We start from the raw sequence: 18,980 nt of genomic DNA on the forward strand, positions 1-18,980 counted from the left end.
TTTGATAGAAGGGACGAGGAAGTTGTGACATATGGGGATTGGTTGGATAAGGAAATGGACCCGGAAATCTTAGTGGGCCAAATGAAGTTTTGTGTTTGTGTAGCAGGTTTGACCATATCTAGCTAACTTATTAGCTGAGAGCATAGAACTGTGGATTACTAGTTAGGTTTCAATTGATCCGATTTGAAACAAAATTTACTGTGACGCTAGGGAAAAAAAAGGATAAATTTTATTAGGAAAATTGTTGATTAGACTGTTAAATCTTTGGTCTCCTTTCTTATATAATGTTTTATATTATTTATTTTATTTATAGGCCAGCTCTTATTTGACTCGAGTCAAGAAGTTCGCAAATTATATCAAGAAGAATGTGTCATGTTCAACCCATTTATTTTGTATGGATCCATCGGTCTAACCATTAAGTAGAATAGGATTTTTTTTATTGATTAGATATATAAAAATAAGGAAGAAATTAAGAAAAAAAAGAAAAAGAAAAATGTAAGTTGGAGGACACAAAAGTGCTGCTAAAAACGTGATATAACTTGGACATGCTATTTACTTCGCATTTCCTTAGAATCTCTAGAATTATGTCCCTGTTGTTACTATCCTAAGAGCCTAGAGGTAGCATTTTTAACTGGTGAGTCTTAGTGCCAAACCTGAACCTAATCTATTTATAATTTCATATACGGGTTGGTCTTTGAATTATCAAAATCTGATGGCATCACGTCAAAATTCTATTCATTTTAGAAGGATCAGAGGACCCGAATCAAAAATCGCCACCTCTTATATCTTTAATAGTGAATAAGGTATTAAAAAAAATGAATTATAAATTTATTGAGAATAATCACTTCAGAAATGAACCAAGTGAACCAATGGATTGGATATCTATGGTCTGACATACATGGCCATGGTTCAAATAAATACATTATTTCTTTAGTCTTACTTTTGTTCAAATATGTTATTTTCTTAATTCTAGTGATAGAATTTATTGTCCTCCTATTTGTCCTTACTTGTTGCGATAAAGAGCTTATTTTTATTTGGAGTTGGAAATTGGTTTTCCATGGAATAAGCCAGGATACTTTTCTGGAGGTTGTTTGATCGGATTGTGCGATGAGAGATGTGTAGTTGGAAATTGCTTTATTTAAATAACAAATTTAACCTCATGTTTAGAATGCATTTGAAGAAAAAAATGGCTGAGTCTGGTGAACTATGGTCAGTTTATGGGTTAAATATTTGGCTTAGTTCAGGTGCGCAGAAACATCACAGAATTGAACAATATTGGGGGTTTCCAAAGCATCGAAACATTATAAATTTTGACACCCCTTTCCCTTCAATGCCTATTAATAGTGACAGCAAATGTTATTCATTCTTAAACTAGTATTTGGCATCCTCGTGGCCATGACCGCACTAAGTCACTTCAAATTAGCGAAACAAATAGGAGCTCATGATCTTTTCTTTCTTGAGAAATACGATGAAGACATCAATTCGAACCTCTCCCAAATAGAGAAGGGTGCCACAAGTGTCATAGATGAATAAGACTTAACATAATAATTCAGTATCTCAGCAATTGGGACTTTAGTTCAATCATGCATATTATCATTATCAAGAAAAAAAATCACTTCCATCAAAAAAAAAAAAAAGAAGAAACACGTATGTTCAAACTCCAAGCATCATACTCCATTATATAAAATAAAAATACGAAGTGTTGGATTTGATTTAAATGATTCTAAATACCTATATAAAAAAGCATGTTTTGAAGACTCCTTATTTATAACCTCAAAATCCCTAAAATTTAGTTTACCATATCATGCTAATGTAACTTTTTTTTTTTTTTTACCTCAAACATGCTAGCATAACTATTAATTTGGGATCTTTTGACGACCAGTAAATTTTTTATAAGTAGGAGGCCAGCAATGGAATGAGTTTTTTCATCGGCCTTTATCTTGTTTCATTATTTTTAAATAATAAATATTAACAAATATTTTAGAGTTGAAGGATATTTTTTATATAAAGTTTTTTATAAAATAGTTTTTACTTTTTTTTTAGGTACAACGACGGCTCACACTCTACGAGTGTGGATACGGCCAATAAAATCCGAAAATAATAAGGCAGAAAGAGACTCCGGCATTATATCGCGCTCCCTCCAAACAAAACCTCCAGAATGGTGAGCCGCATAGGAAGCAATCCAGTCAGCTGCACAATTCGCTTCGCTTCTCTATATACGTATGTAGCCTGATGGATACCACACTCATGTAAGAGTCCACGAATGTCAAGTAGCAACAACCTATCCTTGCTTGCACGTCCCCGACCCCTGATCTAATCAATTACTGTGGCCGAGTCGCTCTTGAGGATAATTTGGTTCGCACCGAGTGTCCATTGGGCATAAGATATGCCCTTCCAGGCGGTTCTAAGCTCAGCACACACCACCGAAGAATCGAAGATCCGCTGTCCCTCCATCGCCACTAGTCCGGAGTCATGATTTCTAATGACAAAGCCTACGCCTCCGTCTCTCCCATCAGCAGCCATACTACCATTAAAATTCACCTTTAAGAAATATAAAGAAATAGTTTTTACTTAAAAGTTGACAAAACAAAATAAAAAATAATATTCTTAATTCTGATGATTTTATAATATAATATGGATTTTTTTTAGCTCCTTATATTTTTTCACAAAATTAAACTCTTTTCTTGTAGAAATGCCTTCAAATCTGGTATATACATGTTCACGGTAGCTTGTTTGGTTGGCTTTCTACTACTTTATCCTTGATTTGGATTTATACAACTTTTTTATATACTAATTTCTTACTTTACCTTTTTTTTTTCTTTGAATTTTATTGCATGCCCACTATATCCTTCTTGTTTTGCTACAGTCAACTTATATTTTTACTCTCTTTTAATGCCTTCCCCACTCTCTCAATTTGTCCCCAACCTTTCAATCTCGAAGCCTAGCCCAGTAGAAGGATCGACCACCCACAAATAAACAACTAAAATTATTATTGACTTCCCCAGTTGACTTCTTCCTTCTCTTGAATCCACCGACCCGGCACAGATCTGAAAGCGCTCCGTACTATCTCGTTCGTCCGGCTGCACAGATCTCAAAATGACCGGCGGATGATCACCGGTGGATTCGCGGGAAGGACAGATTAACGGAAAAGGCCAGGGAAGACCTCATGGGACCCACAGGCAACATCAAGATTCACGAAACACGACGCGGTTCATCGCACGGCTGTGATTGTCCTCACGCCGCGACGGACACACTTCTGGCCTCGCCGCCCGAAGAGAACGAGGAAGAGCGGAGATCTATCTCCATCATCCCGACACGTGGCAGCGCTGCAGTGCCCCACTGTGAATTTCCCTCTATAAGATCCCCTCCTTTGCGCCCTCGCTTCTCTCTCAGCGGCACCTTCTCCAATCTCCGCTGCCCTTCCAACCCCACCACGTCGACCACCAACGATAACTATCATCTCCGCCGCCGCCGTGTTATAAAAAGAAAAAGAGAAAGAGATGAAGCCGCCGGCGGATGAGGCGCCGACGGAGGCGGATCAGCTGGAGGTGGCGCGGATACTCCGCAAGCTCCCGAAGCTCGTCCTCGAGGCCGAGTCCCGCCGCCTCCCCGACTTCCTCCGCTGGGGCGCCCGCCGCCGCCGATCCGCCCTCGACGACGATATCTCCCTTCTTGACCCCCCTCCTCCTCCTCCTCCACCCTCGATTTCCCCTCCTCCTCCCGATGGGAACGTCGAGAGGAAAGACGGGGACCGCGGCGGCGGCGGCGGGCCCACCTCGAGCCCCGCGACGCCGTTCTCCTTCCCAGCGAGCGGCAGCGAGGAGCCCGACGGCCGGCCCGCGCGGCCGCCCTTCTTTCCCGCCAAGGTCTTCAAGGCCACCGAGCGACACATGGAGGTAATTCTACTGCCGGCTTCCTTCGATCTCTCCCCTCTCTTTCTTGCTCTCTAGATTTCTCGTATTCTTTGATGGATCTTGGGGTGTGGTAATTAATGGATTCGATCTTGGTGGGGTGATTGATGCAGCGGGTCAAGAAACAGAACCAGTTGATAGCCTCCTTATCCGACGAAAAAGCTCGCCTCCAACGCGTTTGTTCTCTTCCCTCTTTCCCTCCCCCTTTTCTTTCCATCATCATCTATTCTTGTTCTTATTTTCACTAATTTCTTTTCCCAAAAAAAAAGCAGTCAAAAGCGGAGTTCGACGCCATGTACCAGCAATTGAAAGCAAGGAATTCTTGGCTTCAAGGCCTTCAATCCAAGGTATTTATAAAGTTTTAAATGAATGTTATTAATAATTATGTAAATTAATTGATGATTTGTAATTGAAAAAAAGAGGAAACAACTGTGAAAGATTTTTTTGGGTGTGTCTTTGGATCAGGTGGCGGTACGGCAGTCGATGGAGGAGGAAGGCCAGAGGAAGCGGCAGAGACAGCAGCAAGACCGCAGCTCCGGGCTGGCCCCGCTGAGCCCCACCACCCTCCCATCGCCAGCCACGCGTCCTTTGGTGGACCCCCACAACCAACGGTGGGAGATCCCGCCGCCCCCGGTGGATCGGATCGCCGGCGGTGGGACTCCGTCGCCCCCGGTGGATCGGATCGCCGGCGGTGGGACTCCGTCGCCCTCGGTGGCGGCGGCGGGGCGGTGGTCGGAGAAAATGGTCGCGTTGGATCTCAACGCGACTCCGGAGGAGGAGCAGGAGAAGCGCGAGCGGAGAAGCGCGTACGAGGCGGCGATGTCAGCGCAGCCGAAGAAGAGAAGGCTGGAGATGCAACGCGAGAAGAACGACAGCTATTCTTGTTCTTTCTTTTCTCTGTCTCAAAAGATGCCGCGGTTAAGGTGACTGCTTTTTTGTTTTATTATTATTATTTTTAGGATTAATTACTTTTGTTTTTTTAATTTCTAGCTTTTTGGTTTAGGGCTGAACTCGGTCCAATTCAAATACATGGTATTACCATATTCATATTCATATATATTTTATTTAATAAATACAGATACAAATATTAATTGGATGCAAAAATTTATATTTATATTTGTTAGTATTCAATACGGAAACAAACTGAACACCGAAAATATACCGAAAGTATGGATATCAATATAAATATTAATCGGATAATTGAATTTTATGATCATAAAATCAAATCAAGTTAATAACATGTTAATATGGTCATTTATTTTTCTTAAATTTTTACGAGTATCATATAAAATAAAATAGTATTATAAATAGAATCTGATATTTAGATATCGATCTGATAGTTATCTATTTATATTTATATTTATTTTTTTATGAATATGTGTGTATATATATATATATATATATATATATATATATATATATATATATATATATATATATATATGAATATTAGTCGAATACTCAATTTTTTATTCATATTTAGATAGATTCAAATACAAAAATGGATCTTGTAAACTTTCATCTCTATTTTGGTTATTTTTTTGATAGAAGGGACGAGGAAGTTGTGACATATGGGGATTGGTTGGATAAGGAAATGGACCCGGAAATTTTAGTGGGCCAAATGAAGTTTTGTGTTTGTGTGGCAGGTTTGACCATATCTAGCTAACTTATTAGCTAAGAACGTAGAACTGTGGATTACTAATTGAGTTTCAATTGATCCGATTTGAAACAAAGTTTACTTTGATGCTAGGAAAAAAAAGGATATATTTTATTAGGAAAATTGCTGATTAGGCTGTTAAATCTTTGGTCTTCTTTCTTATATAATGTTTAATATTATTTATTTTATTTATAGGTCAGCTCTTATTTGACTCGAGTCAAGAAGTTTGCAAATTATATCAAGAAGAATGGTGTCATGTTCAACCCATTTATTTTGTATGGATCCATCGGTCTAACCATTAAGTAGAATAGGATTTTTTTTATTGATTAGATATATAAAAATAAAGAAGAAATTAAGAAAAAAACAAGAAGAGATGTAAGTTGGAGGACACATAAGTGCAGGCTGCAGCTAAAAACGTGATATACTTTGAACATGCGGTTTACTTCGCATATCCTTAGAATCTCTAGAATTATGTCACCGTTGTTACTATCCTAAGAGCCTTGAGGTAGCCTTTTTAATTGGTGGGGACCATTGGGTCTTAGTGCCAAACCCAAACCTAACCTATTTATATACCGGTTGGTCTTTGAATAATCAAAATCTGATGGAATCACGTCAAAATTCTATTCATTTCTAATAAGGTCTCAGAAAAAGGAGTTATAAATTTATTGAGAATAACCACTTCATACAAATAGGAGTTCATGATCTTTTCTTTCTTGAGAACTACGATGAAGTCATCAGTTCGAACTTCTCCCAAATAGAGAAGGGTGACACAAGGGTCATAGATGAATAAGACTAAACATAATAATTCAGTTTCTCAGCAATTAGACCTTTAGTTCAATCATGCATATTATCATTATCAAGCAAAAAAAAATCACTTTCATAAAAAAAAAAGAAGAAAAGAAACACGTATGTTCAAACTCCAAGCATCATACTCCATGATATAAAATAAAAATACGAAGTGTTGGATGTGATTTAAAAGATTCTAAATACCTATATAAAAAAAAACATGTTTTGAGGGCTCCTTATTTATAATCTCAAAATCCCTAAAATTTAGTTCACCATATCATGCTAATGTAACCTTTTTTTTTTTTAGCTCAAACATACTAGCATAACCATCAATTTGGGATCTTCTAACGGCTAGTAAATTGTAGAATGGTTTTATAATCTTTCCATCTAAATGAAAAAAAAGAAAAAATCTTTTTTGACAGAGCTGTTATAATAAGTTAGTGATGTTCACTCCTGACAGAGCTGTTATAATAGGTTAGTGATGTTCGCTCCTGACAAAGCTGTTAGAAACTTTCATGTCTGATATATACAAGTGGAACTCGGATGATGGAGATGCACTTGTCATAGTTCCCATCATTGTTTTTTGGTGACTTTTAATGTTTTTGCAACGAAATTAATAGCATTTTTGTTCAGACAACTAATAATTCAAGACCGATGTAATAACCGGGAATCTATCTTGGTCGGCTCTTGTGAGAAAATTGATCTGATTTAATTCTCTCAAAAAACAACTAATCTGATCTAACAAATTTTAACCACATTGCTTATGATTTTGATCACAACTGATTGTGATTTATCAATACTCTTTTTTACAAGAGAACCCACTTAGATACCATCTGCCTACGAGAATATCGACTAGATTGATGCCTCGAGAACATGAGGTGTTGCGGACCATGATATTATTCCAAATTTTACCGTATAATCATGGATGGCCTCCAAGAAATTCATGAATACCGAATCTTTCAAATTTAATTTAATTTTTCAAACTACAATCAACTGTTTTGTAACGCCTTTTAATTTATTACATAATAAATTAAATAATATTATATTTACTTAATAATAACTAAAGTATAATTTTTTGTTATTTGATATTTGTTATTTCGTAACCTCTATATATTGCATATAAGCATAACAAAAAATCTGAGTCATATTTCAATTTCAGATGAGAATTTCACAACATCGCGATCATTTGAAAATGATAGCTAAATGAATTTTAAAGGTCAACATAATATCTCAAGCAAGATAAATCAAAATTATCAGCCTCCTATTGAGATAGATATATCAAAGTTCAAAAACCTTGATCAGGTCCGTTACCAATATTCCATTATCACAAAAAATTCATAATCAATAATTAAATTTAATTTTTAAAACTACAATTGACTATTTTATAATACCTTTTTATTTATTACATGATCAACTAAATTATATTATATTTACTAAATAATAAGCATGGAAGAATTATTTTATAATTTTCTATTATTTGATATTTATTGTTTCATGATCTCCATATATTACGTATGATTATAGCAAAAGAAAATTGAGTCAAATTTCAATCCTAGCTGAGAATTTTTTTAAAATGTCAGAAATCTTCCGGCCGAGAACATCACCAGCCTCCTCACAAGATAGCCATTTCGGGACTTAAAAATCTAAATCAGGTCCAACGTCCATTTTACCTGGAGATACAGGTGCAGCAACGGAAGAACCTCCAATTAATCTTGTTGGGGGAAAAACGGATTGCCCCAAAGCACATGAACGCGTCGCCGGCACGTGACCAAGGCGCCCGACCTGGAGGTGCCCGACCTCAGAGCTTCCAACCTGGCGCTCGATCAGGAGCTCGACTCCGAGACATCCGACCCGGGCATTCGACCTCAACATTCTCGACCTCGGAAGCCCGGCCTCACTATCCACCTGTTGCGGTCACATCCTTCTACAGCTCGATCGGGGACCATGCCTTGCTACCACTGTCAACAATTAATGCGCATAGCCTCTGCTGATCTCCGGCTCACTCAACAATTAATGCGCATGACCTCTGCTGATCTCCGGCTCACTCAACAATCAATGCGCATGCTATCTACGGATCTCAAGCCCTCCACGACAAACAACTGACCCGCTTAGCCACGTCCGATCAGCCACGACGACTCACTGGCTCCAGCCTAATCTCCTACGGCAATGCATTAATTCAGACAATCGTGCATTAATTCGGACGACATGCTCAATCATGACGGTAACCCGTTCGCCCCGTCACATCACAAGTACACCTGTACCCCTCTATAAAAGGAAAACCCTTCCTCCTTAGAGGGGTTGGACTCTGTAAACTTCGGAGAATACTTTCTCTCCCTCTACACATTTGTCCCCTCTAACTTAAGCATCGGAGGGCCGGCGCCGGAAACCCCGGCCACTGGCTTTTTTGCAGGTCCTCCGGAGGACACATCCCGCCGACGTACCGTCACCCGCCATTCCCGCACCAGAGCTCCTCCTTCTCAGCCAAGTGGTCGCCCCCGGATCTAATTTCCAGCAACAAATCTGTTAAGCTGGTTTAGTTGTAATGTGTTTTACAAGCAAATTTTTATCCAATTAATCATGCCGTATAACATTACAAACTTTATGGATGAATTTATCGTAAGGAATTTCAGAGCCAGTAACCCTGACTCAACATCTCAAGCAAAAGGCTTTCAGCAATTAACGATAGCGAGATTCTGATACCAAATAGCCAAGTGAATTAGCATGCTACAGGCTTTTATCCATCTTCCCCGTTAAATCATGCTTTCTTTCACCATCGCTTCTACCACTCTCTCTATGAATTATGTCTGGACAGAATTTTCACATTGACCATGAGACAACCAAGAATCTAAGAGTACATATATAACAAGTCTCAAAGAGATCAAATCAACACTATATGCAGCATCAAAAAAGTAATATTAGTTCATTTTTACCATCAATAATGCAAATTTATAAATAGTAGTTCTAACCAAAATTGAATTTTCCCAAAATATTTTTCCTTGTGGTACACAACTTTCAGTTGAATAAAGACACCTACAGCTTCACGAATGCAACGCTTGGTTCCAAGTTTCTCACCTACAGCTTGAAAAACTACCATGTTGTCAGAATTTCCCTCACCTTCCTGCTCCAGAAAGCCGGATTGTAAAAATACACACCACCCTGAAGCACATGCAAATCTACTTCTTCTTCTTTGGCTTGTTTGAGAGTGAATGAGCATATGCAGTTCCCTGAACATACACAAAAAAGAAAATGTTTCATTTCTCTATGAATGTGCTGGATCAACTGATCAGCCTTCAAGCAGAAGAGTCAGGACCAAAATTCGGCAAACATGAGTCATCAATACCAATGCTTTATCAGCAAAGTAGCATGTCTTGAGATTTGAGAGAACAGAACAAAGATTAAAATTTACACAAAAGATAGCCGTGAAAAGGAAATATACATTTAGTATAGTGGCAAAAAATAACTTACCTGCAACCACTCATCCATGTTTGCATCCGTTGCTCGAGTACCTACTTCCACCTTAGTTGCTCTCTTGGTTTTCTAAGAAGAAGTATACCCACACATAAGAACAAATTAATCATACGCGGGTTACATTAAATGTGTAACAACTCAATATTCACAAGTAGATAGATACCTAAAATCCATTATTAAATTTATAAAGGAACAAGGCATGTGTATTTATGGTTATTTGATACTGAACAAGACTGTCATCAAGAATTGTTTCCTACAAGCATATTTAGATTTCTTCCCAAACGCAAGTAGCACAAGTCTGAGTTATACCGAAACTATGGTATCACAAGCCTACTACAGGAATTTTTACAACTTTTACTACATCTATGGCAGCACCCATCAACTCAGACGAGGTGAACACCAAATAGGAACAATAATAATATGAAAAACATCAGAAACAATAAAAAGATACTAATGTTGACAAATATATAGCACACCCACCAATGTTACAGTGCAATAATGTCTCAGCACATACATCAGACTAAAACAATGGGTCCACTCTTTTTCAGCACATAATTCCCTTCAAGAACCAGGTGACCAAAGGCACCATCTTCTAAAAGATACTAATCCACTTATAGTAAGTTATCTAGGCAAGCATGATCCACTAATAGTAAGCTATCTATGTGTTTAAGCATGCACGCACGCCCGCACGCCCGCATGCAAACATAATATGGAATAATGCATATTAACAATTTATTCCAATCACCACAATAACAAATAGTTCGCAAGGCTGGAAAAGAATTTATAAGGCATAGGCTTGAGCAGTAAGCAAACCATTTGGCAGAGATTTTTTCGACTTATAGCACTAATACATATCAAGTATACCAAACTACATTATGAATTTGTCTATCCGAAATCATTGTCAATCCACTTTAGAGCAGCATAGAGTATCTGATTTCTTTATTCAAAAAACTTGAGATCACAACCGAGTTTTTATAGCATACAAAGGAACTCGCTAAAAGAAACTTACCTGGTGTAGCAAAAAAAAAAAAGTGTCGGAAAAAAAAAAACAGAAACTTACCTTTGAGAATTGCTGTATTTGACCATATGCCCACAATCCAAAAAGGCCAAGGAGGGCAACTCCAAGAGTAACAAGGAAAACAGACTCTATGCTGAGGAAACCTCCAGCCTCCACAACTTCGATGGTACCATTATAAAAGACACTCTGATAAGGTTGCTGATCAATCTCATAAACTATGGTGCCCACTAAATCAAATGAGCCAGGCTGCAGTACAAACATATTAGAAGACTATCAAGACTACAGCACAAGCTCTTAATATATGAACATATATGCATGTGAATCCGATATAGGCATGCCCATCAAAAAAGACTAGTTGCTTGTCCAAAAAGGGATGTTCTCAGTGGGCACGATATCATGACAAAATTCGAACTGCTATATACTGGCAACTACCTGCAAGAATTTGTTGACAGCAAATTTATAAGGGAATGTTGCTTGAGCAGAAACCGGCACTGATGCATTGAAGAACTCCTGTGATAGGCAAGGGATAGAATTCTTGATATTAATAATGCACTTAACAATTAAGTCATAGCATCTAAGGAAAATCAATACTTAGAACAAATGAATTGTGGGTACACTTTGTACAAAACAGATACGAATGCCATAGATGCATTTATTCTCAGCATGCAATAAGCGATTTTATATATATGAAAAGGATCTTAGTATTTCAGGAGACCTAATCCCATGCAATCCCGGTAACAGAATGCCCTTTATGCACCATAGCATACTGCTTATTACATGTGACAATGAAATAATCTGATATCTCCAAATGGCTGCGCTATACTGGATTGGCATGAAGACTAATAAGACACTCCTTTATGCACCATAGCATACTTCAATTTATCAATATTAATCACAAAATTTGGTTTTACACCTCCTTTAATCTCCTCTTTTAAAGCTAAGAAACCATAAAGATTTACTAATTATCACTCCTTAATTAACTAGTAAACTTGTGGACTATTTTCTTACAATTTCTCAGAAAAAAGAACATAAATGACTTTCTAAATTAGCAAAAAAACAGTATAACCCCACATAAAAGACCAGCAAAATCTATTCAAATCACAATTTCAATGAGTTTCAGCTTCCTTGATCCAACCTAGACTAAAAACCTAACTACAAAAACTAGACCCAAAATTAAGACGAAAAGCACAGCAAAACAATCTTCTTCCATGAGATTTAAATATAAGATTCCTGAGACTAAATAAGAAAGCAAATTAACAGAGAATGAATCCAAAAGAAATAAAAAATTAATTATACACCTTATTCAAGACTAAAATACTTAACTGTCACTGTATCTTACTTGATAAGAGAACTCAATCCTTTTCGAACCATTTCTTTTAATTCCTAAAGTTATCTGCTTTTCTAAAATCATGATGGCATGAAGGAAAGGGACAACGAGAATCCAAGCGGCAAAGTATTAATTTGCATGAGCCTTAATTGCGAATGATAATGCAAAATTGTGGAAGACATAAGCCAGACAAAGGGGAAAAAATGTACACATTTGATGATCAAAACTGAACTGAATTTGAGAAAACATGCTGATTCCACAGAAATAGCAAGAAAACAGGTATATAGAACTTGATGCACCTCACCTGTGTGGTAAGATTTTGGACAAACATATGATGATCAAAAGGAAGATGAAGGCTACCATGCATTGCTATGACATTTAAAGTTGATTCGCCTGTATTTATCAGGATATAATGGCTCATTAGAATAACAGAAGACAAGGTTCAATAAAGAAGAACATTAGGATCAAATAAAGACCACTATAAAACAACAGTTCAATAAAGGATGATAAAACAATAACCACCAAAAATGATAAATATTAGCAACTCTTCAATAAAAAACTAGTGTTTAAGCATGGATGGTACATTAAACTACCAAGAGCCGATTTGGATATTCTTACAGAATTGGACTGAAAATCCTGTAGGAATCAGGCCTATCGGCCCATCTAGCCCCACCTTCCAAAGGCCTGCCCAAATACCAAGCTTTGGGCTGCAAGAAGAAAAAAGGACCCTTGGAGGTCCTTTTTTTTTTTATTCCCACAGGATTTGAGTTGGAAGGTGTTTGGTTGATAGGGCCATGCTTAAATGGGAGGCCCAATCCACGAATCCAGCAGAAAATTTGACCCCATCCTATTGTATTACCCTACAGGCCCTTAATAAAAAACCTTAAAAATTAGTGAAGCAGGTCATATTAAAATGGCCAAAAAGCAAAAATAACCATTCAGATAGAAAATTTGAAATGATGTGCTCTAGTTAAAATAATTTTCGTTGGTAAAGTACATATAAATATATTGAACTCTTTTCCCCCCAATTCTCATATCCATTTTGTCAATAGTTTGATTTTCCTATCCAGAAAGGATTTGTAGTGCAATTTAGGAAGCCTACAATGTCATACATACTTCCACAAATCGTTTAATATAATAGGAGCTTAGCCGATACAAACAGTGAAAGTAGAGAGATTAAATATGGTTCACTGGAGAATAACTGTACAATTTCATGTATTCTTACATGCACCATTTAGCACAACAGGAGCTTAAGAGACATGAACACTGAAAATAGAGTAGACTATCATATAGAGCTAAAAAGAAAATAAAAGTACCACATGCCATTACAGGTGGAAGTGCTAGCTTTCAAAAAGCCTTACTCTTGTGCATCTTTAGAAATATCTTTAGAAAGCAAGCCAGAACACAGTTATGTGCGCATGTGCCCAAACTATTTAAGGCTGAAGTGGAGAGTAAGCATCATAAATAGCTAAAGAAGGCATAGGCATCTTAAGGCACCAGTAGAGGTGTCAACTTCCACAAAGCTTGCTTATATCCCAATGAACACACACATGCACATCTGGATCATTAGCCCACACACACTGTCAGCCATAAATACCAGAACTAAGCTAAGCAAATAAAAAGTCAAAACATACGAAAGAAATGGTGTTTACGTTAACTAAATTCCAAGATGCGCCATTATTTTCCCCATACAAAGAATCCTAAGTATGGAACATGTTTAACTAAGTCATTATCATCATTGTATCAGCCATTGCCTGCATATGTCTGATAAGGGAACTACTATGAATGATAACCCAATCCACAAGAAACTTCATTTGTGCTTCCTCATTTATATTATTCGATGATAACAAGATACTTTATTTTCGATATAGTTCTTTTCAAAAATAACTTAAACATGTTAAAGCACCAATTCTCAAATTTTGAATTCCACAATGACAGGTACAGTTTTCCATAGACAAAAACATTATGAATGTCAGAGTTTATGATAAAATTAAGAAAAAGATATACAAAAGACAGATGGATCAAAATGTAGAATATAGAAAAAGAGATGGAATTAGTCAAAAGTAGTATGCTTACTCATATAAAGAGAGCAAGAAATAACAACCTTTCTGTTTGACAGTATCTATAGATAAAATGATTACTGAATTAACAATATAAAACAGATCATGTCTTTAAAACTGGTAAAGGAATGAGATAAATTAACTGAATTAAGAAGATAAGCAGGAAAGGATGAATTGCAATAGTTTGATAGCAAACTCAAGAAGCAATATAAAGTTACCCTCATTATGCATGCCAACCAGAATTTCAGTCACTTCCCCGGCTGGAACCACTGCGGTCAGAAAAAAAAGAAAGAAAAGGAGCTTGTTACAAAAAATAGAATGGCATCATAAACAATGGCAACAACAACACTAATAATAGTAATAGCAATGGTAATAGTAAAAGCAACAACAACAACAACAGCAATGACAATACATTCAATGCTAGCTATTTTTAATGTCTTATGAAAATAATACTCACATTTAGCAGCATTTTTTGGAAAAACACATATTGTATCTACTCCAGGAGCTGGACTAAAGGTTCCATCACCAAGAACTTGGGTCTCATCACCAACAATGCCAAGATCATCCCCTTCAACAACTGCTGTTGCATCAACATCTGCTTCTGATTGACATCTCACAACTGCCAAAATGAAAATCAAAAGGTTATGATGAACCTCAAAGACCTAATTACTTAGGACTCTAATTTAAAAGTTTCTTCATAAAACATCATTCTAATATTTTCTGAAGCAAAAATAGTGAGATTGCAGACTTTACTGGTGAACATCACTTAAATAAAAGGGAAGAGTGGATGTGTGTGGTTAATTACTTAGAAGAAAGTGTGTACAAAACAACCACCACTCCAAAAGGATACACACAAAGCCACTCATATTAACAAGTGGGATCCAAAAATCATGAAGAAGGAATTCTTTTCCTCTCAAAATCTGTAAGACCATCAACCCAAGCACAGGGCATGTGTAAGCCTCACTCTAAATGATGTCTTTTTTCATGAAGACCAAATCTATGGCATTACTACTTTTTCTAAAAGATCTCACAGGGTCGTATGTCTACAATTATGGATGAAAGTAGATTAGATAACATCCATCCAGATCCCTTTCGCAACCGAATCTATTCAGATATGAATAAAAATTTGAGCATCCGACTAATATTCGTATTCGTATCCATATCCGTTAAAGAAAAACGGACATGGATATGGATAGACAACTATTTGATTTGTATCTAAATATCTGAGCCTATTTGTAGTCTTATTTAATTTTACATAACACTCATAATCTTTAAAGAAAATAAATTACCACATTGATGTGCTATTAACTTGATTTACTTCCATTTAGTAATATCTTTGACTCTATGGCCATAAAGTTTAATTATCTAACTTGTATCCGCATTAATTTTCATATTTTCAGTATCTGATTTGTATCAATAACCATTTAAGACAAATATGGATATGATATTTTGCACTCGACTAACATCCATATATGTAGTTGTATTTGTTAAACAAAACAAATATGAATATAGATATGCTGATATTCGATCCGTATCCAATCCGGTTTCAGCCCTATGTACAGATATAGTAGACCACCTTAGTCACGAAGTTTTTTTGGCCTTTCAACCACCACAAATTCCTTTAGTAGACCAATGAAATAATTTTAAACAAAGGAGGGCTATACCACTACAATTTGTAGGAAATGGAACAAACTATATAAAGCAATGAAAAAAAAGGAGAAGGAGCTACCTAATCAATATAACGAAATAAAAGACACTAACTCAAGGCAAACATTAGAAAAAACACAAAAAACTTCCACTTAAAATTGGGGGAGAAATGAAAAGAAGATACCAAAAGGGGCAACGAAAATGTAAGTTAAAAATGAAAACAAAGAATAACACTCTCACGGTTAGAAAGAAGACTTAAAAAGAACAGAAAGATGAAATACCACAGTGTCAATGACTAAAACAACAATGCTACCACCACTGCAAACGAAGTAAAAATAAAAATATAACTACCAGCAGTTACAGATTTGTCCTTGTTTTATACATCCGGACAAAATCCAGGTGGCACTATTAAATATGAGCTGAATTTTAGCATTTCTTTTTCATTTTGGTTTCATCCAAATTTTCAAACAACACAAGTTAAAATCAGCATTTCTCATAGTTCACAAGCTCAAAAGGAATCAACCCTCAAATATGTAAGCATCTTCTCGAATTTTACCCTAATAAATTGCCACCCAGAAACACAAAAAGAGCCATATATGAAAAGGCGAAATATTACTAGAAGACATCTAAGATATCGAATTGTCAGGTTCCTTTATTCTGTCTTCATGATCAACAATGAACACCTCGAACCGAATTAACAAAAAGACGCTCAAAGAGTAGCTTTAGATCAACGCACTGTGGTAATCAAAATCTTCCTAGAGATCAAATTATAACGGGAAGCCCTCTTGTATACAGATCCTTTTATGCAACAAATTATCAAATTTCCCAAATAAAAAGGTCACCTTTTTCTCTTCTTTGCAAGCCTTTCTCTATACTCGTCTTCCTAATACGACCTTATTCCACTTCAAACACAGATATCATGATGTCATGATCATCAACAGATATCGAGGGGGAGAAATAACGTTATACGAACGGAACAATATTCTAAATAGATCAGATCTGATACCTCAATTGATAGAACCAATCAGCCAAAGGATTCTTTTGAACAAAAATATATAACTATAAACTTTGACTAGAACGATCGTAAAATTTTCCGAATAGAAAATAGATCGCGCTGAAATAGACCCAAATAACCCGAAAGATCGAGATGGATCCAGATCAGAAGCAAGAACCAGGAAGCCGGGATTGCTTAGGAGACAGAGATCGGGGGACACGGAGAAAGAAAGAGAGGGAGGGGGGGGGGGGGATACCTTGGATGATCGGGGAAGCGAGGAAGAGAAGCGCGACCAGGAAGGAAAAAACCCTAATCCCCATGGCTCAGAGCTAGGAGGCGAAGGCAGGGGCAGACACAGAGTAGGCGAAAAATTTGTAAGCTGTTTGTCCCGGCTCGAACACGAAGCCCAAAAGTCCAGACCAGTGGGCCGGCCCGGTAACCAAAGAATGGCGCAGTGGGGACTCGAGCCTGGAAATGCTAAGCTACACACATAAGGTCTTGACGGTGCCCATGATATTGACCGTCCGCGCGAATCAGACGGCGCTGTTTGTTTTATTGATCGATAAGGTTAAATGATGAGCAAGTACACAGTTTCTCCGTGTATTCAATGAATAAATAAAATAAACACTGCAATGAGCTTATGACCATGTTTGATTTGCCAGAAGGGAAATCGTGTACAATAAGAAGTGACAACAAATATAAACATATCGATTCTAATGGACACTTGTTTTATCTTTTCATGAGTATAGATGTAATGAATGTATAGAGGTTCCAGATTGCAATGGAATCAATGGATAGTATATGCTACAATATATACAATAATATTATTCACTTAATATATTAATAGCATACTAGATTAATTTTATTATAACATTATACACTGATATTATCATGTATAATAGTCTGTATTTATATGGCACATTTGTAAAAATATAGTATATAATTAGCATACATAATTTATTCTATATTAGAAATCTTATATTGTATTTTATTTGAACTTTATATTATTAAGTTTTTTACATTGCGATATAATATCCATTAAACATATGCTTAAAACATTAATCCAAACATAATATTGATACGAAACATTGCTAACATATTATGATTCTTTGATAAATTATCATTATAATTCTAGATGTGCGAATTCAATGATAAATTCGGTAATTATATAATATTTCTACATGACTAAAAAGGTATTGCATGATTATTATAAAAGAGTAATTAATGTATTGAAAATAGTGTAACATGTTGTATAGTGCTTGTAATCTAATAGTATATAATATTCATACATTAAAACTAAATAATTTTACCAGATAATGATATATGATTATATTGTGCCTTGTGGGTGTTTGCCCATTTTTAAGCAATCCCGGGGCAGTTGACCAACTCCCTCTACCGTCATCATATGTTACCTTTTTCGTACCAAGACGAAGCGCTGCCTCTCTTTAATTTCCAAGTGGCACCGAAAGGTAAATCCTCGTTGGAATTCTTGTTAAGGTATCGTGGGCTCCACCTAATGGTCATTATGCCGTCATCGTGGGCTCCACCTTATGGTCGCTCTTGTGTTTTCTCCCACCAGCCCATCATCCTGTCAATGCACGAAGTAATCCCTCACACGCGAAATGAAACCCAAACTGTAACCCGTAACACTGTTCTCGCATGTAATTGTTATGATCTCGGACAAGAACTAGCCTACATGATGACTCAAGGGTTCCTTTCTAGGGTTCCCTTTTATGTCTCCTATTATTTTCCTGAAATAGAAGTCAATGCACCTGCGAGCAAACAGCGAACAGCTTTCCTGCCGATCGACGGAACGCTGTGGGGCCCAGCCACTTGCAGAGGATTATTGTGTCAGCCACGTGATGCCACCAACGACCTTTCCACGTGGCATGCTAGAGTCCAGTCCCACAACGAGGTGCCGCTGTTCGTTGTGCCATCCCTATCAAGCACGGAAAATGTTCTGGGTTGCGCACCCCGTCATGTACACAACGGAACTACATGGGGCCCACGGCTTACATGGCAACTGACTTGTCCAATAACTATGTGCCACGTTGGTAAAGAACCTTTTCGTCTTATTAGAGTCGGCGACTCATAACATTGCTCGCATCCCAA

At 37.0% G+C, this 18,980-nt stretch overlaps 2 protein-coding genes across 2 annotated transcripts; one reads left to right on the forward strand and one right to left on the reverse strand.

Annotated features, from left to right (window-relative positions):
- The first annotated feature begins 3,134 nt into the window (after positions 1 to 3,134).
- LOC103700182 (WASH complex subunit 1-like) lies at positions 3,135 to 9,425 on the forward strand. The gene is made up of 5 exons (XM_039118023.1): positions 3,135 to 3,896; positions 4,025 to 4,087; positions 4,184 to 4,258; positions 4,377 to 4,834; positions 7,935 to 9,425. Exons 1-5 carry the CDS (start codon positions 3,501 to 3,503, stop codon positions 7,975 to 7,977), a joined length of 1,035 nt encoding a protein of 344 aa, XP_038973951.1. The 5' UTR covers positions 3,135 to 3,500; the 3' UTR covers positions 7,978 to 9,425.
- LOC103706348 (translocon-associated protein subunit alpha) lies at positions 9,249 to 17,283 on the reverse strand. The gene is made up of 8 exons (XM_008790413.4): positions 17,125 to 17,283; positions 14,685 to 14,846; positions 14,446 to 14,496; positions 12,472 to 12,560; positions 11,273 to 11,350; positions 10,883 to 11,086; positions 9,820 to 9,891; positions 9,249 to 9,578 (listed from the first exon to the last, which is right to left on the reverse strand). Exons 1-8 carry the CDS (start codon positions 17,186 to 17,188, stop codon positions 9,528 to 9,530), a joined length of 771 nt encoding a protein of 256 aa, XP_008788635.1. The 5' UTR covers positions 17,189 to 17,283; the 3' UTR covers positions 9,249 to 9,527.
- Positions 17,284 to 18,980: the final 1,697 nt, after the last annotated feature.

The sequence above is a fragment of the Phoenix dactylifera genome, unplaced genomic scaffold (genome assembly GCF_009389715.1).
Source record: "Phoenix dactylifera cultivar Barhee BC4 unplaced genomic scaffold, palm_55x_up_171113_PBpolish2nd_filt_p 000298F, whole genome shotgun sequence".
Taxonomy (NCBI): domain Eukaryota; kingdom Viridiplantae; phylum Streptophyta; class Magnoliopsida; order Arecales; family Arecaceae; genus Phoenix; species Phoenix dactylifera.

What these genes read in the sequence shown, in the direction of transcription:
- LOC103700182 (XM_039118023.1), top strand. Translation starts at nt 3,501, where the DNA reads ATGAAGCCGCCGGCGGATGAGGCGCCGACGGAGGCGGATCAGCTGGAG. An exon ending in AAAAAGCTCGCCTCCAACGC is followed by an intron (nt 4,088 to 4,183) that starts GTTTGTTCTCTT and finishes AAAAAAAAGCAG; the next exon opens with TCAAAAGCGGAGTTCGACGC. An exon ending in TTCAAGGCCTTCAATCCAAG is followed by an intron (nt 4,259 to 4,376) that starts GTATTTATAAAG and finishes TCTTTGGATCAG; the next exon opens with GTGGCGGTACGGCAGTCGAT.
- LOC103706348 (XM_008790413.4), bottom strand. Translation starts at nt 17,188, where the DNA reads ATGGGGATTAGGGTTTTTTCCTTCCTGGTCGCGCTTCTCTTCCTCGCT. An exon ending in CGCTTCCCCGATCATCCAAG is followed by an intron (nt 14,847 to 17,124) that starts GTATCCCCCCCC and finishes TCATTTTGGCAG; the next exon opens with TTGTGAGATGTCAATCAGAA. An exon ending in CTGTCAACAAATTCTTGCAG is followed by an intron (nt 11,087 to 11,272) that starts GTAGTTGCCAGT and finishes TTTGTACTGCAG; the next exon opens with CCTGGCTCATTTGATTTAGT.